Below are 27,056 nucleotides of genomic sequence, written 5' to 3'. Positions count from 1 at the left end.
CAATCCAATTGCTCAGCACCTGTGGACCAACACAGCCCCATGAGGATCGGCCCCTTCCTGCTTATATACTGAGCATGACATGCCATGCTTGGCTAGTTCAGCTCACCTGTCCCAGCTATGCTCCCTCCCAGTTTTCTTGTGTACCTTGATTTAGGATAAACACAACTTAGCAGAAACCAAAACATCAGTGTACTATTAACAGTATTATCACTCTGAATCCAAACACTGCACTACAGGAGCTACCGAGGAAATTAACTCCATCCCAGCTAAAACCAGCACAGCCATACTCACCACTGGCTCTATGGGGCAGCACCTCTTACCACCTAAGGTACAGCGTGGTGTGACCTGCAGTTCGGATGGGGATGAGATCTGCCCCAGCAGAAAGCTGCAGACACAGTGCAGGGGGTCCCAGCCTGCCTGGGGAGCTGCCAGGCATAGCCCAGGGTCGGTGTGTGCCCATCAGGATGGGAGTCAGCAGCATCTCTGCGGCTCAGTGCTGGCAGGATGTTCCCTGTGGCCCCACTGCCTGCTGCTGTTCAAAAACAAGTGAATGGAAACTCCAGTGTTTCAAGGAGTTTGAAAGTCCTGCACACACACTGCAGAAACTGCTTTTTCTGACTACAGGGAAGCTGGATGTGAGATGTTAGGGAAAAAAGTGTGATCGGTGCAAAGGTGTGAGAGGCAGTGTCCTAGATTCTTTTTGCAGTGGTTATGGGGACTTGGTCATCACATCTAGGCTTTTGGGCACTTGCTGGTGGAGTGAGAACATGTTTTCACACCAGTGAGTGATTATTGAGGCTGATTTACTCTGTTGTGGATTTTAGTGTAGGCACAGACTTCAGTTTTGTATGGAAGAGTCTGATTCCCTTAAGTGAAAGACATAATGTAGAGGTAATAGAAATAGATAATATTTGTCATATTAAATGCTAATAAATAAGGGGCATTGGGCACTGCAAAATTTCTGGAGTTGTCAGCTGCACAGGGAGTATAGTGGGTTGAGACACTGACAGCTTGAAAGGAGCGGTGAGCAAGTTCAGGTCACTACAGAGTTTCCATAGGGCTGCAAATGTGGAAATAAACATGTCCCAATACAGGGCAGTAAATACAATAGGAATTGCTCAGATTATACAGCATAAAATTTGTCAATAATAGCTGATTTAGGAACTCAGCTGGTAGTTCTTGCATGCTTTGTTAATAAAACTTCACAGGTGAACCAAGTTTTCTGGCAGTATTTTCTGAACATCTGTTTGTAACGGTGTGTGAGACTTCATTAGAATCTAAATGGAATTAGCTTGCAAATTGTTTGAAGAGTAGATTGTTGGGAGTAGATCTAGATGAATCATTGGTCTTCTGCAGTACAGTAATTTCTGCACTGCTGATTAATAGTTTAAATATTTGATTTTTATTTCCTTTAGCAATATGGAAATGTGTGCTATTTTTCCTCTGTTCTGAGGTCATCCTGCAATGCTTCCTTTCAATTTCTCTTTGCAGAAGCTGGAGTGCAAACAAATGGGAACAAAAGAAATCAGGTTTTGAAAATTGGACATGGAGGAACTCTGGACAGTGCAGCAGCAGGAGTTCTGGGTAATGAAAAACATAATTACTGTCATCAAAAGATGATTTCAGGAAACATTTTCATGCCTACATGAAATCAGAGGTGGAGGAATAATTTAGGATACACATGGCAGGTTTTGGGTGGTGGACAGATTACTGTGGAAGAGTAGTCTGGGTTAAATTTCCTCTGCGTATACTTTTCCAAGTATATAATGTGTTTCTTAAGACTATATTCCCCATTCCCATCTCCCCAAACTCCTGAAATAGCTTGTGGTTTATTACATGAAAATACAGACTCTTGTGTAATGAATTGTAAATTGCCTCAGAAATTGATGGGTTTTTTTACTTAAGCTGGGGATTTATAGTCATCATAATTTGCTGAAATATTTTTTTTCCAAAATAATGCTTTTCTGGCATTTCGAAGGAGCCTTTTGTGTTGTAATACTCACCAAATGAAAGATGTGTGAGAATAATTCAGCTACTGCTTTTTTTGAGGCTCAACACAGAAAGAGTTTTTGATTTCTGTCCTGAATTGCTTCATAAAGAAGGGTCATAAAATAAATTTTGTCTTTTGATTTTCATAGCAATCCATTTATCACATTCCTTTGTTTTGTTAAGGGACAGAACATGTTAATTGCTGGTGTTGAAAACTCAACTGTGGGTGTGGTTATTCCCACATCATACTTTGTCACCAACAGTTTTATGGATAAAGTACTATGCAAACTACAGCTTGGTTAAATCATAGCCTTGTAGCTCCACTTGGCTTGAAGAAATGACAGCAATATGTATTTGCTATTGAAAATCAACAGGTACAACTATGAGCATGCACTAAAAGCAATGCCCTGAGTTTTGATGTATGACTGCTTTCAGAAAGAGCTGTTGTGCTTCAAGGGGAGGTTGGTTTCTGTGAATGTTGCTGGTCGAGGCCTGTGGGCTGGTGGTTGTCACCTGTGAACATTGCAAAATGGAACGTTCTTGGGCTAGCAGTGAGCACTAGATTGTTTTGTTCCAATTTACAATACCCTGTGACCATTCCCAGGAGAATTCTGTGTGTTTTGCTGAAGCATACATTTTCCTTTTACACAGACGTTGCCTTTGAGTGTTCTACTGCTCATTGTGGGAAGTCAACAGCATTGATCCATAGGAAAAGAAAAATCACTCGTACTACTTAATTGCTTCTCCTACTGTTCTCTGATACCCAAGCCTGTCTCTGTGGCGTGACAAAAAGTGCTTGGGCTTGATGTGCTTGGTAAAGACAGAGAAGCACATCACCTTAATATGCTGTGGATCGATTGAAAAAGGCATAGGGTCTTTCATTCCACTGCCATACAAAACACACGGGGAAAAATCAATGGTAGCTAGATCAGAAAGGACAAAACTGGAGGCGAGTGAGAAAGGGAATGTGCTCAGATTTCTTGTGGGATTGGGTAAGATAATGAGGAGAGAGGGAAGGACACAACAGAAACAAGTTACTCAGAATATGTGTGCTGCTTTCCAGGATGGGGTGGTGGAGCAGAAAGCTTTTTCCTCAGGGACAGTAGCATAATAGTAGTACTTATTTCTGAAACCTTTCTTGATATATACTGCTGTTTCACAGATTGTATGTACTTCATGTCTGTAACTTTGTTCATGGGAAGTAGGTGGTACTGAGTCTTGCTTTGTGTGCCAAGTGCACTGCCAATAACTGAGCAGTGCTTTTCATGAGAAAATAGTACTTTTATATTTCGTTCCCTACTGTCAGCAAATGTAGATGAGGAAGGACCTTGGAGACAGAGGTCAGTGATCTATGACATGTAAGAGAAAGGCAAGGTCAAGTCTTAGTGAATGTCTTTTTAGTATCATTCTAGTACTGTGGTTCCAGTTTAGTGTTTCTTGCTGTATAATGGTAATTGTAAATATTTGGCTCGTTTTTATATGGCAGTAATGAACTGTGCTTCTGTAGTAGAAGAAAACATGAAAAAGTGCAAAACCCAAAAATCCAGTTAAATCTTGTTATGTTCAATGTAGTCTGGTAAGTCTAGTTTGTCACCATTCAATAATAGACATTGTACACAAGTTGATGATTAGTTGGGAGAAGTGTTAGTGTCTTGTTCACAAAAGCATTCAGTGTCTCTTTAAAATTATTCTGTTGAATCTCTTGACACTCTTCAGCAAGTTTCAGCTCAGCTGTTGAAGTGTCAGTGACATCATCACATTGCAAGAAGAGTGCTTGCTTATAAAGTTTTATCTATGTACTTATCTCCTTTTCTCAGCCTTCATGCAGCTTTTTCCTCTCTGGCAAATGACAGGAACAGGCTGAACTGAAGGTACACAAAAGCACAAGCACAAAGGCATGTGTGACTAAAACCCCTTAGGAACAAGAGGAGAAGTAATTGAGAATAGGAAAGAATCTAATGAGTCTCAAAGTGTAAAGACTGAGAAGCTTTAGAGCACAAGTAAAGTATTTGCTTTTTTTTTTTGTCCGTTTGATGCTTTTGGTCCTGGCTCCTAGTTAACACAAAGCTGATTTCCTGCAAGCTGCCTTAACTCCTGTAATTTTATTAAAATCAAGTGCATCAGCTGTTATGTATTCCATGAGTTGTACACAGAAGTAATTTACTTCTAAAATTTTCTTCTGATTGCTCTATGTGGAAAAAATCAATAGGAAAGCATTTGAAGGGAAAGCACCTTGTAAAAAGCTTTAAAGTAAAATATAAAATAGAACTCTTTTTCTGTCTCTTTCTTTTATGAAAAGCTAACTGATTGCTGGTTTTGAGAACACTGGAGTAAGATTGAGATGACAGTAGTCTCTATGTGCACAGCAATAGGAAGGTTTGATTATAAAAGATTTTTTGACTGAGGCAGTTGAACCTTTGGATTATTTTATTTTCTTGCTGTAAGCCTGATAAACAATTTCATTATGCTGTCTTGGCTGCATTACTCTTGGTCACTATCCTACCTTTAAAAGGGCTGTTTGGTTACAGTGGTGACTACATTTGTTATTAGTGAGCCATAGCCTTCATCAAACCAGAGACACTGTTAATTGAACAGTGAATTTCTTTGGTGATTAAAATATAACTAAATCTAGGGGTTGAATGAAAGTATTTTAACAATATATGAGGGTTATTTATCTCCTGCTTTAGACTTATATTCCTGTCACTAGTCCTGTGTTGAACATCAGAGATGCTTTCTCAAAAGCCTTTAGTCTTTTCATATGCTAACAGCATGAAAGGCTGTGTTTCTGACTAGCATAATATTTAGTAGTGAATGGTGTTGGATAAGGGAACTGCAGAGCTGGTTTTGAAGTTGTATTTCTTCTTCTGTCTTTGCAGTGGTTGGTATTGGAAAAGGAACAAAAATGCTGAAAACTATGTTGGCAGGTTCCAAGGTAAGGAATGCTAAATGACTTGTATTAGTGGGGGGTTTTGTTTGCTAGTTTTCTTTTTTCTTACAATGAAGAGCTGAATCACCAGAGAAATATGTCAACTATCCTGCACATTTATTGTAAATGTGTACTTCAGTTCCTTTTTGCAGAAATTTGATACTAAGACTTTTATGGCCAGAATGGTTATTTTAAAACTTTGTTTGTCTTGGTTTTTCTACAAAATGTCAATAAATACCAAATTCCTATTTTACAGGAAGATTTCTATACTATTTAGTGTATAAAAAAGAAAAGCTGTAATGAAGATGGCATGGAAAACGATGGTTTGGGGATGTAGTTGGTAATTCTTATGTGTAGATAACTCAGTTGTTATTTAGCTTGCAGTAACAGATGGCCTTTGTTTCTTCTCTTGCCTTAAATACCATGAGGCCTTAAGAGACATCTCTTGGAATTAAGAGTGTTTTGCATTTGTGATAGCAGCTATCCTTGCACATTGCAGCTGCTGTAGGCACATTGATAGGCACATGTAAGAAGCCTAAGGTAGCAAAAGCCCTGTGGCTGCATGAGATAATCAAGACCAGAGCCTTAAAAGATAGAAATCTTGTTTATTGCTGGTTTTGATTAGTTGTACTGTGCCTTTGTTGAGTGCACTCCAGATTGTAGGCGTTACATACGCAAAAAAGTGCAAGTGCTCCCAAGAGTGATCTTCCAGTGTTGATTCCTTCTTCACAAGTCAAATTCTGTGGTTTTATCCATTATTTTTACATGAGAAGTTTAGGTAAGAATGACAGATGCAGAATTCATTAAGCCTTCCAAATTTCATCTTCTACTCAGGGAAAGTCAATAGTGGGCTCAGCAAATTGATAGCCTTTCTAATGCTTTGTATTCTGCTGTTTTTCCCATTCTTTTCTGGTCTGAACACTGAAGCTCTTTGCAGCTGCTGAACTGATAGCTTAAAGGTAGAATTTGATTGACAATCTTTAGGTCAGCTCAAAGGCAAATAATATGACAGAAGAGAATACAACCAGGGTAAAAGGGCACAGGTATAGAGTCTGATCCAAAACTCACTGTAGGCAATGTCAGTCTCTGCACTGACTGTAATGGTTTTGCATTTGGTTTACATGACCAGATTTCAGAGGCATCTGTTTTGAAACAAGGAGTAAAGCAGCTGGATTTACAATGAAAATGTAAGCAATAACCACCTGACATCTCCATTCAAAGAACTTTAAAGCTAGAAGAAGTCAGAGAGTTACTTCAGCTAAATTAAGTCATCATAGCTAAATGTGTGAAATTGTTGATTTAAAAACACATAAAGCAATTTGAAGCATCTCTTAAGCTGATGTTCACGGTGGGAACAGCTGTGATGGGTGAAGTATTTTCAACCTGTTTGGCAGAAGAGTGTATTTGCAGGTTCCTCGATGACTTCACTGTGAAGTCCTGTAGCCAGTAGCAGTGTTACCTAGCCAAACCTGTTCCCAGATTACTCAAAGTGGCTTATAGCTGCTCCTGAAGGGCAAGGGAGGGGAGCACAGAGGAGAAATGGGCAGTGGGGACAGTCCTGTGAGCCACCCCTGCTAGAGCCATCAGCTCTCACCTGGCTTAGATTGGCATAGGCTGTGGGCACTGGGTTCAGTGAGGCAAGCAAAGCTGCATCCTTACAGACATCAGCAGCTCTTCCACTGCAGCTGTTGGTGTGCTCTGTGTGAGGTAGCTGACATCCGTGCCAGGTGGCATGGCAGGCATGACCACTTATTTGAAGCTTTTCCTGTGTCTGCTTTCCTATTTTCTATCTATACTTCAATAAATTAGGCATGCACTAATTCGAGAGGCTTAAGGAAGTTGAAGGATCTCCCATAGATGTCTGCCTGTTTGGGTTTTTGACCACACTGACAAGAGAAGCTCATAATGTAGCAAGAGATAAATCAATGAATGTCTAAAAAGGTTGGAGTATGTTTTTGCATCCTGTGCCATGTGCTTGGAGTTTATGCTCTTTATTTTTCTGTACTGTTTTCGATGCTAAAGTGTTGGTCAAAATGTGATGTTTTCCTTTTGTTCCTTTTATTACTATAAAGATTCAGATGAACTGTCTGACCCTCTCTGGCCAGGATTTTCTGTCTGGGTATAGGAATGTATCTTGTAAAGGAACAGTTCAGTCTATCATTGTTGGCAGCAGAGCTATGCTGAGTGGCCAAAACGTATGTTAGTGCAGTAAACTCCATATGGTGACTCTGCCAGAGATAGGACTATTTCTGATTTTTTCCCAAACATTGTGTGAAACTTTCCTGACTCTGTGTGGCAGCTCCGAACATTATCACTTGATTTGCAACTCGTACACATTCTACAAGGAGTGTTACTCTTTCAGTGTAAACTGAGTTCTTCATTGGTTTGACCTCCTTACGAATTAACTCAAAGCAAATAGAAATGTGCAGCCAAGGGCAATACCTACTTAGAGTTCCAGATTTCTCATGGAATTCTTAACATTTATCCAGAAATACAAATATGTACAAGCTGGCTTAGGTTTTGTTTGTTTGCTTTATTTTGTTTCAAATGTTCCAAGTGAGAGGGAGAAGCTGAATGTTCTTGGATCTGCAATTTAAATACTGAGCATTTAATACATAGAATCACTTTTTCTTCTTGTGTTCTTGGACGTTCTACAATGTAATATTTTGAGATTTTTTTTAATCATGTTGGCAATATGAAGATAGTAGAATGAGAAGATAGTTCCTGCCTCACCAGTAAAATTAATATTATGGGGGAGGACCAAATTTTATTGTAAATTGTTTCTGAACAACTCAGTCTTATGGATGACTAATCTGCCACAAACACAATGTAGAAGTGTGGGGGTTTTTTGGAGGGAAGTGAGTTAGAAAATGGTACCTGGCAGCACAGTTTCCAAAGTGGTTGTCCTGTTTTAAAACCTCTCATCTACCAGAATGTCCTGTTACATAGAAGCAGTGAGGGAAATGATCAGGTGCTCATCAGAGAAGAAAAGGAAGAGCAGTAAGCAATTCTTCATTATCCTAGTAGTTTCCGTTGGGAGGAGATGTCTTCCAACACATACAGCCTTTATTTTTAGATGAGAGAAAACAGGAGAATTGAAACTTTCAGACTACAGTTCTGTGTTCAATTTGCATATTTTGCAGTGATGTAACACCTGGGTTCACCCTAAGAGAATTTTAATCATGTTGGTATGAGCGAAGCCAGAACTTGGCCATCCATCAAACTTTCTTGAAATCACTGCCTCTGGATGAGCAGAAAGTGTGGCTGTATTGGTTTTATCCAAGGGTGCAACATCTGGTCATGGTCTACATACAATCTGAGTCCATAAATTCTCAGTGATGTGAGGGGAATTGCCTGACTGATTTGCACTGGTTGCACGAGCTTGAGCCATGACTATTTAAATTAGAAAATTTCATCTCAAAAGTCGTGGCTTCTCCAGAATGAAACTATCCAAAAAAAACCAAACCACTGGATAGACTAAAACCCAAACTCCAAGTGTTCACAATGCCTAGAAAGAGTAAAAGAGATGATGAGCAGAATGAAGATGCATCAGTGATGTGATATGTGATAACTTCTGTTTATTCTAGCTGTTAAATTTTGAGTTCTTAGGAATTGGGGATAGAAAATGAATGGTACTTCAGTGATTAGGTATCAAATCTTGTCAGTCATGCTTGTAGGAGAGAAGGCTTGCCTGAGCAGGAATTGATTCAAATCATGTAAGAGAATTTCTGAGACATGCAAGTTACTTTTGGTGGAGTGATTCTGGGATTAGTTTGTCTGTTGCAAAATTCCTCTAGAGGGATGGTATCAGATGCTGTGGAAGTGTCCATAAAGTTGTTTCTTTAACTCCTCTGTTTATCTTACTGTGCTAAAATTAGGCTTTCATTTGTATCTCTTTACTTCTCAAACATAAAGCTTGCTAGCATTCTCCATGAATTCATGTTTTTTTTGTGTTAAGTCCATAGCTCCCATCTTTTGGCAATGAGTTCAGTGAATTAATAACACATTAAAAAGCACATCTAATGGTTCTATAAGGAGCAAAACTAATGAAGCCTTTACTTGTGACTTTGTTTGTTTACAGCTCATTAGATATCCAAGCCCCATGTGGATTATTTGGTATCCAGCAGTTCAGTGGGGCTCCCTCTGGACCATTCTTAGTGGAAGCTGCAATAGATTTCTTTCTTTTATCTGTCTGTTTTTAGGAGGCTTATAAGAACTCGGCATCTCTGAGACCTCTATTCTTCTGCCAACATTTCTGTGTTTGCACATTGACATGCACACCATGATGGTGTAAGTGCTATTTCTTTGGAAATACTAATTTTATTTTTCAGGAACCTCACTGTGTTGGGTTGAGAGGGTTTTTTTCAATATATTTTAAAAGCAATTTGTGCTCCAGTTCATATATTTGAGTTATGAGTGCAAGAAAATTGAGTTGACTTTGCTTTTGAAGAATCCCCTTAGTGGTGTGCACTCTTACTTTTAATCTTTAAAGTTTCTCTTTGCTGCATTGTGCTTTATTTTGGAGTTGGTTAGCCAAACCCCAGTTATTCATACAGTGCATAGGGATGTGCTCTGGCTGGTTTTTCAGATTCTGATATTTTTCGGATTGTCTTGGAAGGGCAGGATTTGTGGGTAGTGGTAATAATTTTATTAGATTAATTGATATAGTGTGGAAAACTAGGTATGTGGACATGTAGACCCTCTCTCAGATCGGAAATAGAAGCCATGGACTTTAAAACTAAGCATATTTCAGATTGGATGAGAGTTTAGTGAAGAAAGTATCTTTTAGACCATTTCCAAAGTAAAAAGTAGTTCATGTTTGTGTGTGTGATGTATGAACAATTCTGTGTGGGCAAGGAGTTATATAGGTAATATTCTGAAGACTGTTCCACAAAGATAGGCTACACTTTGCTACCTGCTTTAATAAAATTGATTCAGAAAACAGTTTATTTCCTGAGTGAGGTAGCAAGGATTTGTTCACAGTGGATCAGCCAAGCTCTCAGGAACATGGCAAGGGGGACTGTTCCTGCTTGCCTGGTGATTCCTCAGGTCCCATCTTGCTTGTGTTCATCTGTTGTTTTAGTTGGGCTTTTGCTTCCAAATTCCAGTATTATCATATCCAGTGATCTATATTTGTCTTGGAGGAATCCATGTAAAAGTGGTTTGTTTACTCTTTAGCCTTTTCCCTAGGAAATTTTGCATGTGCAACACCTTCTCATTTTTCACTCTGTGGCTTAGGCCCTTTTGCATTATCACATCTCTTGTTTATGGTGTCCTGTCCAGAGTAATCAAAGGTCTGACTGAATTTCTTTTTGTATTGAGATGGGAGAGGTAACAACAGAAGAGTCTAGTGTCTGACCTGCCCATTTAAACAAAATGGATTGTAGCTACACAAAATGTCACTACTTTGCCTCTTTTCAAGCCCAAAGAAATTATTGTTTCCTTACAAGGGAGGTAGAAGAAAGAAGGAGATGATAAGGTTATCTCCTAGGGGAAAGAGGGAGCCTGGTAGATTATATGTTGTGGCATGTGAAGGGGTTAGTGTGAGGTAACATTATAGTGTGCCAGAAATCCAATATCTCTATTGAGCCCATGTTTTTTTTCTGAACCCAGTGGAGTTATGAATTTTAGTTCCCAGGCTTGTTTTGAAGGATGTTTTATAGGTTTCCCTTGAGGAACAGGACTGGCAGATCGGAGATGGAGTGATTGTTTTATGAGAGATGTTAACCCACGGGCAGATGGATGTGTTTCAGCCCTTGTCGACTGGCTAGGTGAATTCTGCCTGACATGTACTGGCTGCTTAATTTCATCCATTCAGTTACCATTTTGGGCATTAGATGAAGTATATTACATTCTTGACATACAGGTATAGGACATAAAAGTTGTGACATTTCTGTTACATGGTATTTGTTATGTTACTGTGCAAACATTCTAGGAATACTTCCTCGTATGTTTGCACAACACAGTGCAAAGATGACTTGTCTATAAATAAAACTTGCCCTACTTAATGTCTGTAGCCTGTAACAGCTACATCTAGGTACTGCTGTAATAGTTAGGTGGGGTTTTTAACCACTACTGGCACCTGAGAAGGTTTTTGCAGAACCAGAACTTTGTGATTCCATTACATTTTTCTAGAACAGAGGAGAAGGGACCCATTGTTGGGTATGCAAATTTAGCACTGGTTTCTGTCCCGTGTGTGTTACTGACAATGAATTTCTTGTTCCCGAAATGCCTCAAGATATTAACTGGGGATCAGTATCCATTTATGAAAGTGTGGTTGTCTTCCTTATGTTGTCGGAAGGAAAATGCTGACATAAAAGGAAGGCTGGGAAAATGCATGAATGGTGCTGGTTTTGATGTGTTTTGAGAATGTGTAGAAGGTGTTAACAGAACTTGAAGTGGTGTCTGTACAAAACAAGATGCACTGAGATAATGTTAAGCCTCCACAGTGGAGGAGGCAGGAATTGGAAGGGCTAAAATGTTAGCTGGGTGAAAGGGTCTTGCACACTGTTGACATCCTAAATTACCTGTTACTGAAAAACATACGATACATTTTTTAACTTGCTTTTTTTGGTAGCAGATCATAAGAAGAGAAGAGGCTGATTTGGATATCTAGTCTTTCCTGCCCTACCCAATACCCCCAAAACAGAGTTGTACAAGAAGCTGTTCAATAGTGTAGTTACATACTGTGCTGCAGTAGTACTATTAGTAAGCTGGCTTAACATGCAGTGTATTGCTCAAGTCTCTTTTATGCTCACCCCAGAGGCCTAATCTATTAATAGCTCAGCTTCATGCTCTATTAATATTCACACTCTTTTTAAAATTGTTGAAAATCTTGAGGAGATTGCACCTATTGTGCTGCTCTTTCCTCCAAAAATCCTGAATATTTTAAGAGCATACTCTAATGTGATTTTTCTGTTCTTCCATACACAGGGTCACTGGTGCTTTCTTCCCTCTTGACCTTTCTATAATTGTGCAAATGACTGTGCTACATGCACAGTTCTTGCTTGGATTCATTCAAAAATCAAGACTCCAACATGGCAAGGCTTTTTTCTCATTCTAAATAAAAGTAACAGAAAATAAAAGAGATGGTAACCAATTTAAGCTAACCATTCTCCATTGTTTTCTCTAGTATTCATTTCTAGTCATTTGGAGATGCTCTTAGACTGCCTTTTAGAATTGGCTGCATCTTGACCTTAGCAATGCCTTTGAATTCACCTAAGGGCTTTCATGCATTCGATTTTATCTGTGATTTCATATGTAGCTATAAAGTCTTACCCCCCTGGAAGGACTGTCTTTTATTTCTGGGCAGAGAATTATCTGTTTCCCTAAAACTGTTTTCTGGACAGAATTTGGAGATCATCTTTGTTTCTCTTCTATAATCTATGTTGGGGGTGCTAGAATACAGAATGAAGAAACAGTTAATAAAGCTGAGGATGAAAGTTAAGAGCCAACCTGAGAAATCTTGGTGTGTGAGAGAGGTTTCCACAGAGAGCAAGTGCCAGAATGGTGTGCATGAAGAGACTGTGGGTTATAAGCAGCCACTTTTGCATGTTAACCTGCATCTCCTCTTGGATGTTGTCAGCCTGTATTGTGTTTATAAGTGACACATGGTCTGGTGCTATCTCAGGTGACTTTGTGTTCCTGTTAGTGTTGCAATTGTTCTGCCTGTTCACTTCGGTGCAGTAAAGTTTTTAGCTAACACCTTAAAGCTTCTCTGAGCTGCAGTTAAAGTATCTTCTGTGGGTTCCCCTATTACAGGCAGTTCTGGTCCTTCACATGGAAAATCTAGTCACCCCATGTGTTTGAACTGTTAAAATAAGCTGAGATAAGAGGTCAGAAAATCCTGTTAGTCCACAAGTAAAGATCAGATAGTTCTTCAGCAATGACAGTACAATTACAGCATCTAGCAGTAAATAAAATTTAGTGCAGACTTAGCACAACGTCAGCTTTTTCTTTTAGGAGGAAAAAAAAAAAGAGTGGTAGAGAAGTTGCAATGTTTATGTATATGAAGAGGACATGTTTGGTGTTTAGGAATTTGCTCTATAATAAAACAGGGAACTCCTCCCTCATCCTCCAGTCTTTATTTTGCCCTCTGTGCAACCTGCTTTTAAGAGATTAGGTCTCTGTGCTTTTAATTTATTGGAATCTGCTTAGTGAGAGTGCTTTGTTTTGGAAAATAATTGAAACTATGGCAACCCTTGGGTTTTTTTCCAGCGTATTTTTCTACCTCGTGTACTTCTCGGTTTTGGTAGATGATTGGCATACTGGAAACCACTGGTAGCTGCTAACATTGTACAAACAGCAAAATAAGTTGTGTAAATATTATATTCAGATCATGTTATTTGTGTTTTAGAAATTACTAAACACAAACTGAAAGTCAGTGTAAAACTGAGAGTTTAAGGCCTCTTCACTATCTCAGTGGCCTAAGCCTACAAAAGTGTAAGTGCAGCCGGAATGGGTTTGGCACAGGAGCACTAATTCTGTTCAGTGCTTGCCTGCTGTGTGCTCGCTCTGATTTCCATCAGGTTCTCTAAAGCACTTGTTTTTTTGTTTGTCTTTTTTTTTTTTTTTTTTTATGTTTGTTTTACGTTTCCTCAAACTTGTTAGCCACAGGCAGACATCAGTTTACATAAATTGACTTTATGCTTCTATCGAATATGGCTTCTCTTTCCCAGCTTTCAGTCTCTTGCACAGGGGACTGTGGGCTTTATTTATTTATTTTCCTTTTACACTTCTCTGTTCAGTTGCTGCTGTGATTAGAAAATGGGTCATCCTTGGATGAACTCTTATGAACTGCCTCTTCCAGAGAGCTTGCTTGCCTGGGAAATTCTTGTAGTGGGAACCATCTTAAAATCTTCCTGACAGCTACTAGTGACCTTGTTTCATAATTACTTGTGGTTCTGTCTAGCTCTTCTAAAGTGTTGCTTCTCCATGTTTGAAAAAAAAAAAGCAAGCTTTTAAAACATGTTATAATTTAAGATTTGAAGTCTCTGGCTTCTTTCCAAATCAAACCTCGATGCATTAACAGTTAAAACTGAGAAGCTCTGTTCCATGCTCTGTCTGGCATTTGCACTGATAAGTGGGGCAGACATGCCTGGCAGTCAGCCCAGGGGCTTCAGCCTCCAGGAGCCCCCCCTGGGTGGGTTGTGCAGCTAATAGCTGTGCAGCCCCTCTAATAGGAGGGGATTCTTCTTCCTTCTCCTCCTCTTCCTCCTTTCACAGTTAAATATCTATACTGATAAAGTCTTATTCTCTCTCTTTTTGTGGATATTCTTTCCCTTTCTATGTTAGTATAAGGATTTCTCAGACTGGATGTGAAATAAAAAAGGCAAATTATAGCTATTCTCTTAGTGAAAATATTATTGTAAACATATGGTTTGTTATTTGTTAGAATCTCAACCGTGCCCTGTGGTTGTGACTCTAAAATGAAATTTCTCTTCCCAAGGTCTGTGAGATTTATTAGAGTGTTTATAATTTGTTTCTTATGGGTTCCTGTAATTCTGGGTTTTTTCTAGTGCTGGTTTTTATGGGCTGGGCATGGGCATGGTAGCAAAAGCACAACTGCCCAAGCATTTCACTGTCTGTCTGGTCTTGTTGAGGTTGCATTCAGCACATCCCCCGGCCTGTGTGACAGTTTGTGCATTATCATTGACAGAGTGCAGTGGTTTGTCACTGTAAAGTATCTTCTTAAGGCTGTCTCCTCACTAGTGTGAATGGTGGAGCTGCTTGCACTTAAGGGCTTCTGACCACTTTGCTGCCTTTTCTTTCAATTGCCATAGTGTCAAGAAAATGGTTTTCTGAACACTGAGAGATACAGCCATTGCCTAATGCAGGGCAGTTTTGGGAAGGTCTATATGTCCTCAGGGTGCTGTTGTACAGTTGTGAGGCTCTGCCTTGGGACCATGCAGACCCCCATTAGAAGTTGGAATTAATGCCCTATGCTGCAGTGCTTGCAAGTTGTGATTGGGAATGTTTAATCTGCGCTTTTAATGTGCTACACTTGCACATTGCGGAATCCCATAGGGAAGCTGAGGTGCTGCTTTTAATCTTGAAGTGATATGGGTCCTGGTCTCTTGAGAGGGCAAGGATCTAGGGGCTATTGATTACCAGAGTGTTCTCTGAGGAGCTGCCAATATAGGGACATTTTCTGACACAGTCTGCACTTGCTAGGCTTTTCCACTGCCTGCAACACCTACTACCTTGCTTTTTTTGTTTGAGGTTGAGTGGGTTGAAGGCAGCGTGGTTGTGAGCAGTTGCTGTCTGTGTTCTTGCAGTGATTTGTAATTTGAGAGTACAGGAAGAATGCCCCTAGATGTATTTTATAAAACGGGAAGAAATAAATGATTGCCAACACAGGTGAGAAAAGGTCACTGAAGACTTATTAAATGACTCAGAATCCATTGGGTGCTTCTCAGGGCAGGGTGACTTAGAGTCTAAAGAGAGTTAATGCTGAATTTTGACACAAAGTAAGAAGAACAATAGATTAAGTCTGGACCCTCATGGTATCTTCTACAAGCTCCAGGTCCTGCACACTAACAAAGGGGAAATAAACCTTATTAAGTGGCTTGTATGATATATAATTGTAGATACCCAAGGGCACTTCAGAGACTGATCATAAACCAACTGTAATTCTTAATTTCCTGACCTCTTACAGCCTTCTTTGTGGATTATTGCATTGCTGGCTTGAGTATTTTGTGACTCTTTAAAGGCTCCTGTAAGTAGTGGGGATTTGTGACTAATTTTATAAGGATGTTCTTTTTCCAAATTGCATAGCTTTTTGCCCTTTTTGCAGAAATTAAAGGGGTGTTGTTGAGATTTGGATTGTATTTTTCATACAGTTTCTGTTTACATATGAACAGACCAGACATTATATTGCTGGTAGTTCAAACATAGCATGTTACTGTAACAGCCTGAAGCAAGATAGCCTAAACCAGAATTAAGAGGAAGAAAGTGATTTAAACTGAGGTAGTATGAGTATGTGGATTTGGAAACATGTGAAGATGGAGTATGAGGTTTCAAATTTTCAGATTTAGAGTTTTACTGATCTGCTAAGATCACTCATCATGTTAGCATAATGATCTGCTCACATGTTTTTATTAACCTCTAGAATAGTCGCTGAATAGTGTCTCTTGCTATGCTATTAAATGTTCAGAACCAGATCATTAAATGTCTCAGAAAGCAGTCAATTTTATGGTCCTGAAAGCAGATAATGTACTTTAAAGTCTATTTAAATATTTGTTGTGGATCAGCCTTCATCCGTTCTTCCTTTCTTTTTTTTTCAGGCATTCTAAATTTATGTAAACTTGAAGAATTTTATTTTTAAATACCTAGTTTTGCAGTTATCATGGGGTTCAGGCGCCTGCAATATTTAGGAAAAAAGTAACCCTGAGGTGGTGGTGTGATTTAACCTGGCAGGCAGCTAAACACCACACAGCTCTTCACTCACTCCCCTCGAAGTGGGACAGAGGAGAGGATCAGGAAAAAGGTAAAACTCATGGGCTGAGATAAAGACAGTTTAATAAGTAAAGCAAAAGCCACACACAGAAGCAAAACCAAACAAGGAATTCATTTCCCAGTTCCCATGGGCAGGCAGGTGTTTAGCCATCCCCAGGAAAACTGGGCTCTATCATGCATAATGATGACTTGGGAAGGCAAACATCATCACTCTCAATGTCCTCCCTTCCTTCTTACCCCCACTTTACACGTTGAGCACGATCCCATAAGGTCAGGAATATCCCTGTGACAGCTGGGATCAGCTGTCCTGCCTGTGTCCCCTCACATCTGGCTACTGGTGGGGTGGGGTGAGGAGCAGAAAGGGCTTTAACTCTGTACTGGCACTGCTCAGCAGTAATGGAAACATCTCTGTATTATCAACACTGTTTTCATCATAAATCCGAAGCATAGTCTCATGCTAGCTGCTGTGAAGAAAATTACCTCTATCCCAGTCAAAACCAGCAGATGAAATAAGTGAAGAATACGGTTATTTTTATATTGAAGTCTGCACTCTGCTGCCTTTTGTCTGAGTATTTCTGCTGCTTCCATTTTGTGGCAGTTGCTTGCAGAAATACATTGATGTGGCAGGTTGTCACATGGAACAAAATCAAGGCATGTCTTAGTAGTCCAATGTTGTGGGTGTGATTTATATGCCTACACTGTTATTACTTGAGCTTGTTTGTACTTTGAAAGTACATGAAAAAGGATGCATTGCATCAAAGAGAAAAATGTTAGTGCTTATGCCTGTTTGGATGTGTTCCAGTAAAATTTGGTCAACCAGCTTCTAAAAGATACATCCTTTTATGACTTACTTCAAATTTATATTAGCTCAGCTAGGGGTAAGTTCATTGAAACCTCACTGGGAAGTAGGCATGTGGAACCCTGTGATTTTTCTCTCCCAGGCTTTACTTTGAAGGCCTCTGGACTTAACATAGGGAAATGGAGTGGAATGGGATAGGCAGCTTTTAATACTTCACAGTATCTCCAAATTTGACCCAAACTCATGCTACAAAGTGAGTCTTTGTGTGTTGGCAGCTTTGTGACAAGACATGGAGCAGCTGGTTCATGGGAAGCCTTCTGCCACCTTCAGCAGATTCTGCCATGTGCCCACAGCGTGGCTGTTCCTAGGGTGAAAATGTGGAAAAGGAGGGGATCAGGTGAAATGCAATAAGGACAAGAACTACTATCCTGGGAGCAGGTTAATTCCTTGTGGCAAACTACAAACAAATATGCTGAATAATTTTTTAGAGAAGAACCCTGGAACACCCTGAAACAGAAATATTCAGAGAATCTATGACAAGCAGAGATACTACTTAGTGGCTGTGCACTCCTTATGTTGGTCACAAGGTCCTTTCCAGATTCCAGATGTTCAAAATTTCAGCTTCAGGCCATGGTGCCTCACTGCAGAACTGCTGTCATGCTTTGCCTTGGAAGTGCATGTTTTGCCTTCACAAGTAAAGGTCTTTGTGTCCTTTTCTTTTTTATGTGCAAAGGAATAGAAAAATTGTCTGTGAAAGGTACTCTATGTGCCTCGCTTCAACAGTGACTTATGACACCCCGCAGAGACTTTGATTTTACCACCCTATTATTTTCTTTATGGCATTGATGTATTTCTAGTAAAAACTAGATTTCATGTTTTCTCTTCCTTGGGTTTCTAACACCGAAATCACAGGTGTATGTAATATAGGATTTATTTTGTCTTTAGTTCTATTGCTTTTCAACCTTACTTTTGCTTCCCCAAAATTGCTGGATTGACCACTCAGGTAGTGTTCTGCCTGCTCTAATTTGAAGTAATTGGTAGTTGCAGTCTTTATTTTAAAAAAAAAAAAACCAAGAAAAAAGGAAAACAAACAACCTTGAGGACCTGACTCACTAGTCTCTCTTATTCCTTTGCAGAAGTACACTGCCATTGGGCTGCTGGGCAAAGCTACTGATACATTAGATGCTACAGGAAAAGTAACTGAAGAAAAACCCTATGGTGAGCATAAATGCATTTCTACAACTGATGTAATCTGAAGGCATAAGTGGTCTCTGTCTTAGGAAAGCGGAAGAGATGTTTGGGACTATGTGAATTAAGTTTAAATGTGAAATCAAACTAAGATTATTTCATCTTCAACTTCAGTACTCATATAATTCAAACCAGTTTCATGCAATTATGTCCAGCACAAGTGTTCATTTCTGCTGGAAAAAAACAAACCAGGCATTAGATTAGGAAGGAGAAAATAGAATTGGGCAGGACTGTGTCATTTTAAATCTTCGACAGGCTGACAAATGACGTACTGTGTCCAGTAAAATTTTCCTCTCTCAGTGTATAGTCCCATGAGTGCTCTATTAGTAAACCCCTTCAAGGCCAGTGGAGGGATAAAGTAGTTGGATCTTCCCTCTAGGATGCCATTTTAGCTATGGATTGCTCAACATAGAATGAGGATGTCATAAACTACATTCTGCATATGGTCACCTACCAAATCTTGCTCTTGCTTGCAGCCTGTGTCCTAACAACTTTAATAAAGGAAATTTTCTGACCCACAGAGCACAGTTTAAGGGTTTAAGGCTTCAGAACTCATGCTGACTGTGGCTTTGCTCGAGTGGACATTCCACTATACCCATCTTAGAAACAGCATAGAAGCAACCAGGGACACAGCAAATGTATTTGCCATTAGTTCTTTCACAACCTGGGGGAAAAAAAAAAAAAAGAATAGGTAACTGGTTGCTTAGCAACTCTACAGGTCCTACACTGTGGTACCTGGTAATAGGTACATGAAGCAAATTATCTTTTTTTTTAATAGCACGATGAAAAAGGCAGCCTGGATTTCACTTCTCACCCCCAATCTCCTTTCTTTTTCAGTTTTTCTTTTTGCATGAGGCAGGCAAGTATGAGCTTCTTGTCCACATGAACTTGATGGATCATTCTAAATAGTATTACTTACTAAGTGATGTTATTCAGAGATGTTGGATCATATGCTTCTGCCTCAGGATCAAGTCTCTCTCAAAGTTTCTGAAGGAGTGAGCGTCCACATAGTGTTAAAGTTGCCAATACCTCATGGTGGTTGGAGAGAACACTTTCTTGGGTTTTGTGTGTACCTCTCAGGGTGGAATGTTGTGGTTCTGCTGTGCTAAGTAGTATTCATTGTAGATACTTGCTCACATGTAAGCTGTGAAATACCATTTTCAGTAGATGCAACTCCTGTGTTCAGTTCATTAAAAAAGAAATCAAAATCTGTTTCTTGAAACACTAGTTCTACCTTTTTTATTTTGTATTGTTTACTGCAGGCAGAATGTAGAGTGTTGTTTTCATGTGTGGTTCTTTCACTGGCAGCTCTTGCTATAGTAGTTCCCACCTCTGCACCACCTCCTCTGTTAGGGTGGGTTGGCTTTCTGTTAGACTTTGGGTTAAAAATACACCTTTTTATTTCAGTTGCTTGTTATTTTAAACAGATGAGTTGCATGATCCAGTTGATCTCGCAGTCACATGAAGAGCAGTATTGGCATTGCTGTGGCTTTGCACTTTTGGGTGCTGGACAAAGTTTCCTTTTGCTGAAACTGACAGCTGAAAGAAATGCTCATGAAATTGGTCTTGGTGCAAATCAGTCAGATTTGATTTCTTCAGAAAGAAAAGGAGAGAACACGCATACTCCTTTTTTATTCTTCATGGTAGCTATGTGTTTTGTATTTCCTTCCTACTCTTCGAAAAAAATGGGTATTTCCCATGTTTTCCAGTGTCTTCTCCAAAGCAGCTTGGTTTTCTGCAGGATACTCTGGGTGGCCAAGCATCCCTAATCTCTAACCCTAACAGATACTCCAAGAAATGACACACCAGATATTTGAGCTGAATTTCAGTTTTCCTTGGACACCTGCAAGGATCCTGGGAGAAGCAGAGCATCTGTTAGGAAATATCAAACCTGCAGTGCCAGCAGCATCCAGGATCAGGCCTCAGTGCAGAGAGTACAATCCATTAACACAAAGGCAGTGCATGCTTTAAAAAACAAGAAAGGAAAAACAGATGGGTTTAGGCTTTCAAAATGTACTACCAGCCAGCTCGTGCCACAGTGTATGGCAGATGACAAATATGATTTATTCTAGATCGAAGCAAACTCTTCTGTAAATATTTACTTTGATAAGACACCACACAACTTTTGTTTGTTAATGGCTTAATGCATCATTCCTCACATGGGGTCTTTTTTTTTTTTTTTTTTTCTCCTGAGGTAGAGGTTGTCTGTATCACGAGTGACTTCCTCAGAGGCTATATGTAACCTTTCTGTCAGGGGAATATGAGGTCAGAGCCAGAATTGAACTCAGGTGATTCATTAAATGCCCACAAATGCATTTTGTGGGGTTAAAATTGGAAAAGAACCCAAAGTGACACTTATGCTTAGGCCTTAACCACTGAATTCTAGCCTGAAGCAACCTGAGGTGCACAAGAAAGCTGATAGGATCATTGTCATACAGCTGGGTCATGCTAACTTTCCACCACCTAGTTTGGTGTGATATGTTGCTAAATAGGAACAGAAAATTGAAATAATTGTGTAAGAAACTCTTCAGAAGATTCAGACTTAGTATACTATTGATTCTGTTGATCCTACCCCATATTCTGATGTAAACTGGGCTCTCTCAGCATCACTGACAGAGTTTGGTTCTTTATGCCTTATAAACTTGCTGTTAATAACACTTTTTGGGACATCTGCTCGGGCCTGGGGACAGCATCTACTCTTGAGGCTGCAAAGTGTGTTCTGCAAAAGTGATATACCACAATACCTTCTCCCAAAGCTGCTTATGAAAAGATATCTCATCTTTTTTACTCACAGCATGAAGTACATCTGGTTAGTAAGATTTGCAAGTAAAGGTCTGTTCCAAAATATAATGAAGGCTCAATAAATTAATTTGGTTGGTTTATGTTCCAGGATGCTGTTGACTTAGCAGGGTGACACTTAATTGATTATAACTTATGAGAAACAGGACTAGTCAAGCCCTAGACAGTAGAAATGTGCTGAAGTGCTTTGTGATCACAGGTCTTACGTTTGCACTCTCTAAGCAAATTAGGGATGAATGTCATCTCTATTGAACAGAGCTTCAAAGGACCAGTGCAATCAGCTACTTAGGTTATTGTCTTCTCATAAAAGTGGGACAGATGTGTATGTGTACTCTTAAAAGAAAGTAGATTGCCCAGAACAGCTGTCTTTCTTTTACATGATTTCTTTAGTAAAATTGTCTTAATATATAACTATACCCTGGTGTGCATTTGCAGGTTTGTTGTTTGACAGGGAAATTTGATGTGTTGTTCCAGATACAGTCTTCTTTTTCACTAAAGAGAAAAACCAACCCACAGTGGTTTTGTTCTCTAATCATCTGTTGTATTTTCCCCCGCAGTCAGGTTCTCTTAAAGAGAAGTTCCCAAGGTTAGATGAGCATTTTATTCTTCATGGTGCTTTAACAAAAATCAGTATATGCCAAATGCTGTGGTTTTTGTATAGTACCCAAGAAAGATGAATTTGCAGCCTCAAGAGAGGGAAATTGCAAAAGAAGATGGTGCATATGAGGATTTCTGCCCTTCTGAAAGGGTCCAGACTGTCTTAATCACCTTGGACAGTCTGTTCCACTCTGTGGTAATTCACACTCCTACCTACATTCTGGTTTTCATCTTTCTTTGGTGTTTTTCACCCCATCTAAATTCAGATGAGAGGGAACTCTTACTTGTATCTGTTAGCAGAACGTGATTGATGCCATTAGTGCCATGTGAATAATCAATACCAACATACTTATTGTTTTCTCATGTGAATAATCAATACCAACATACTTGCTGTTTTCCTTCTACAGACCAGGTCACTAAAGGAGATCTTGAAAATGTGCTGCAAAAGTTCACAGGGGACATCATGCAAGTTCCTCCACTGTAAGTTCCACAATATTTAGACACCCTTGACAGTTGTGTTCACCTGTCAGGACTTGCCAGTAGAAGTCAGTTCTCTCAGAAGTATTAAGACACGTTTTGGCAAGAGGATAGAGGCAAGGCAGTCAGTAGTTTAACATTTGCAACAGCAAATGGGTCATGCCCATTTGGATACAGAGCACAAATAGTGACCCAGAGTCTGTGGGTGCTTTCAGTAAATGTAAAGTAGCAGACCTACAGTTTTGCAGGGCTCGATGGCTTCTATCCTGTCTTCCAGTCTTACTGACATCACTGTGGAAGTGCCTTGAATGACTTTGAATTAGTTTTCTGAAAACTCGGAGCGTGAATGAGTGATTAGCGACTGAGCTGTAGCTTAGCAAATTTCTAGTCAGGTGAGCCATAGTAGCTGGCAGTGTGCAAGCACTTAGCTTGTGACAGATGGCTTTTATGGTGATTTAAGCTAACATGCTTTCCTTTGCATTTGCCATGTGTCAGTTACTGTGGTTCCAACGTGAGCCCTGTAAGGTCAGTAACTCCGTGGGCTTCTGCTTCATGTGACCTGTTTCAAATTGCTTTCTACTGATTTGAGCAAGATATATTTTGATTTTACTGTGGTCATCTTTCTGTCAAGACCAAAGTTGGTTCCATGTAATCAGTGAAATCAGGTTTTTTTGGTTCTATAGTGGTTCCCTAAACACCCTAGAAAATGGCTACATAACTTGGCAGTTGATGTTCAGGAAAGACCCTGGTGTGAGATGAGGAAAGGTGCAATGCAGAATTACAGGAGATGCCTGAGCAGCTCCCAGTGCTCAGCTCAACATAACACTGAAACAGAGTATGCCCTGCAGACTTCTGAGACAGGATGTTAGAGGCAGCTGCAAGTGCTGTAACCCTTACAGGAACCCTTTTATTTCATAAACTGCAAATTGTGTAATGAAACGCTTTTAAATCTGTACAGCAAGAGATAAATGCAGTACCATCTCTTGTTTTCCAGTTTATATAGCTAGGGGTAAACGAGATAATTCTGTGTGCAAGAGATTCAGAAGCACTTGGTGGGTTTTGGTTTGTTTTTTTTTTATTTGGGGGGGAATAAAATGTGTGCTACTGTAGTACAATATTAACAGGATCTGGAGAATGGGAAGCTTGTTCTGTTACAGCCATATGACACACATTTCCATGCTCTATCTGATCAGCTATTCTGCTTTGAAGAAGGATGGAGAAAGGCTTTCAACTCTGATGAAGAGAGGAGAAGCAGTGGAAGCAAAGCCTGCTCGGCCAGTGAGAGTGTACAGCCTTTCTCTCCAGCAGTTCCAGCCACCACTGTTCACACTGGGTAAGGGTCAAAGATTGTTACACAGAGCGATGCTCTCAGCTTGTCAAAGTTTATTTACACTCAGAATGGGAATAAGATAGTGAAATAGGTTTCATTTCACTCAGCTACTTACTTTGGTGTGAGCCCATGTGCAGAGACTTTCACTTTGCATTAAAAGCACCGTATTTTGGTTTTAAGTTAAGCTGATTATATCTAATCTTTCTGTGAGGGAAAATTCTGAGAGACTGGTCAGGGGATTATTTGCATCTGTCCATGATTTTGCAACCTCCAGCTCACTCTTTTCCCAGATCTGCTTACTTCACTTTGCCCCCTCTTTTACACAGATGCCCAGACCTGCTGGCATCTCTCCCAGGGTGCAGCAGGGACCTGTATCAGTTACTGCCAGACCTCTTTCTTGGTTGAGGAGGCAGGATCTTATCCTTCCTTCTGTCATACATCAAGAACCTTGGGTAGTACATTAAGAAGCACATTAATAAATAAACCAAAAAGACTGTTGTAAATGTTTGATGCTACTGCAAGGTCAAGATAATGTCTTACATTGATCTGCCTACCTAGTTGATCCATAGTCCTCTGATGGCCCAGATGTTACATGATGAGCAGGTATGAGTGACAGAGCTCAGTGCTGTGTTACTTCAGCTCTTACTTTATGGTTGGGTGACAGATCACTGGCAGAGAGGGAAGGGAAGGGCTGAGAGAGCAGGGAAACTTAAAGGTGAATTTTAAATTTTATTGTTGCTGCCTGTCTGCAGTATCTTAAAGGCATTGATAGTCAGTTTAGGCTGTACTTGAAATAACTTGCTTTCATCATGAGAAATATGAATCGACCTTCTGAAACGCTTAAAAATGAATAGGACTTAAGTATTTGTTAACATACCACAGCAAGTACTTAAATGCGAGTGAGTTGGTTCAGTTGCCATTTTATTTACTTTCCCTCCTGTCTAGCTTAGCAATCTCACCCGCACATATGTTACAAGATGAATAATTGATGTTGCATCCTATAAATATTTTATCACTGAGTTGTTTGCTTAGCGCATTTTTACATTTATGTGGGGACATGGTTTCTATGTAAAGTAGATTTCACGTTGTCCTGACAATTTACCATGTGTCTTTTAACATTCCAGATGTTGAATGTGGTGGTGGCTTTTATGTCAGGAGCCTGGTCAGTGACATTGGCAAAGGTAGGCATGAAAAAATCCAGGAAAATTTAAGGAATGAGTGTGTCTGCTTAGGGAAAAAAATTGTCATTTTGTATGTCTCTAGTAACTAGACCTATGTGTTGTTTTGCAGAATTGTAGTGCTATCACTTGTTTTTATATACTAAGGTAATTTCCTTGGGAGGATGGGGGAATGATGGCTAAATAATTGCCAGAGGACCTTGGGGGCTGGGGATAAAAATGGAGCAAGCAAAAGCACTGAGCAAGATAATGCAAGGCAAGGTGGTGGGTTTTTTCCCTCCTCCATGTGTTAAAGCTAACTCAGATTAAGGATGAGAAGAAGAAGAAAGATACTGTCTTTTTAAACATTATTCATCACACTTTGAAAACAGATTGCACAGAACATTACCATGCACATAATAAACCCTATCTGCTGGAAAGACTTCTACAGTGGTGATGATTTTTCTAGTGTTTTCTTTCTCTTTTGCTTGAACTGTGAATAGTTTTGCTTTCCCACAGGGTTATTTGTCTTGTGCTCTGTATGTATCAAACTGTATGATGGAGAATAGATAATCCATTTCATTTTTTTTTAAAAAATGATACATTTGCAGATCAAGAAAGCAAGTAATGTGGGATAACCCTATGAATTTCAATGGTGCTATTTGTGCTTAGGCAAGTCAAAGATTTGCTTTCTGTTACTGCCTTCTGAGCATACTGGCTTATGTTTAGCCTTTTAATGATAAACCAGGATAAAGTCTGTCTCTGGCTTGGTTTTTTTTATAAAAATTGAAAATGAAGTAAAAATCTTCCTGCGTCAGAAAGAATAGGAGAGAATATTTTAGTATACCTGTGCACTTACAAGTCAGCTCTCGTTGCTGTTACGTTTTGTACACCCTTGCTGTGTAATTATGTCCTGCTGGTATTTATTTAACATGGGAGAGCATTTGTATATTTTTTTTTTCCTTTATGTTAGTTTATATTACCCTGATAGGCAGTACAGGATAAAAATGACAAAAATCCTTCTTGAAGGCAAGAAGTGCTGAGACCTCAAAATCTGTGGAAAACCAGTTCGTGGTCACTTGTGAATGGAGAATGTTCTGCTTACATCTTATGACATTATTTCTTCCCTTTTCATTATGATCTAAGTCTGGGAAAACTTTTGACAAGTTTCAGATTTTGTACTCTTTGCTACACTGGAGATTTTTTGAAATCAAAGGATTTCAAGAAGATATAAATGAGTGATAAATCTTCATGAACTTCCTTGTCGACCAGAGCAGAATAATGTAGGAGGCTCCATTTAAAATGCGTTTTAACTGAGCTGAAAACGGTTAAACTTTGAAAGTTTATCCATGCCCTTTTTCCAATTCCTCTTCTCTGCTTTACTGTAGAACTCTCCACCTGTGCCACTATGCAAGAGCTGACCCGAACCAAACAAGGGCCGTTCACGCTGGAGGAACATGTCCTTTATGAAGACAAATGGACAATTGATGAAATTGCTCGATCCTTAGAGCATTGCACGTCTCTTCTCCCGGGAGAGCCATCTCATAAAAAATTGAAGACAGAGCATCCTGGTGAAACTGCTGTGAGCTGTGAAGATAAGTGATAAGTTGGGTCAAGGAAAAAGACTGAATGATTGAGATGTTTTAAGATTGGATTGGGATTGTCTGTGCCTCCTGTGTATATCTACGAGTCTGTACTGGGAGGGTGACAAACTACAGCGCAAGAAAAATGGTTCTTTTGTTTTCTGGGGGTAGAACGTGCACTGAAAATAGTCAGTGCTTGCTGTTTCCTGATTGTTTATTTTCCTTCTTGCACACTGTGAATGGATCTGCCACTGATGCCAAATCTTCATAAACTTTTAAAGAGCTTGTAGGATGCAAGATACTTGTTGTGGCTAATTTCTCAATAAAAAAATTCTAAACATCAATGTCTGATAAATGTGCTCCAAAAAATTATTTTTTTTCTTTATAGCTGGTAATCCAATCCTGAAATACAACAGTGAGAAGACTGTCACAGCTTGAAAGATAAAAGAATTTGGTGTTGTAATTTGCTTTCTTGAAATCCATTTCAGGATCTACCCATTTTACCACAATTTTTCCTATGCAGGTTGTTCTTTCAGTCAAATTTTCTCCAGAACACAGTAAATGTAGGTGCTAATATTTTAAGTTAAGATTGAAATATCAGCCTAATTGAGTAGTTTGAAGAATAAACGATCCCTGAAGATAATTGTTTGCCTGACAGGTGCTTTGAAGAGTACAGTCATGACTGTGGGTGTAC

General features: G+C 39.5%; 1 protein-coding gene across 1 annotated transcript; it reads left to right on the top strand.

The window, feature by feature from the left end:
* The first annotated feature begins 1,487 nt into the window (after nucleotides 1-1,487).
* Nucleotides 1,488-26,692, top strand: TRUB1 (TruB pseudouridine (psi) synthase family member 1). Its single transcript, XM_009073219.1, has 7 exons — nucleotides 1,488-1,584; nucleotides 4,866-4,921; nucleotides 18,308-18,389; nucleotides 22,223-22,295; nucleotides 23,486-23,625; nucleotides 24,747-24,803; nucleotides 26,168-26,692. Exons 2-7 carry the CDS (start codon nucleotides 4,892-4,894, stop codon nucleotides 26,380-26,382), a joined length of 597 nt encoding a protein of 198 aa, XP_009071467.1. The 5' UTR covers nucleotides 1,488-1,584; nucleotides 4,866-4,891; the 3' UTR covers nucleotides 26,383-26,692.
* The last annotated feature ends 364 nt before the right edge of the window (nucleotides 26,693-27,056 follow it).

The sequence above is a fragment of the Acanthisitta chloris genome, unplaced genomic scaffold (assembly GCF_000695815.1).
Source record: "Acanthisitta chloris isolate BGI_N310 unplaced genomic scaffold, ASM69581v1 scaffold27294, whole genome shotgun sequence".
In the NCBI taxonomy this organism is placed as follows: domain Eukaryota; kingdom Metazoa; phylum Chordata; class Aves; order Passeriformes; family Acanthisittidae; genus Acanthisitta; species Acanthisitta chloris.
This window is presented reverse-complemented; position numbering and strand designations above follow the sequence as displayed.

Coding starts and splice junctions, on each gene's coding strand:
- TRUB1 (XM_009073219.1), top strand. CDS start 4,892: ATGCTGAAAACTATGTTGGCAGGTTCCAAG. Junction 18,390..22,222: donor AACTGAAGAAAAACCCTATG/GTGAGCATAAAT, acceptor TTCCTTCTACAG/ACCAGGTCACTAAAGGAGAT. Junction 22,296..23,485: donor ATCATGCAAGTTCCTCCACT/GTAAGTTCCACA, acceptor CTATCTGATCAG/CTATTCTGCTTTGAAGAAGG.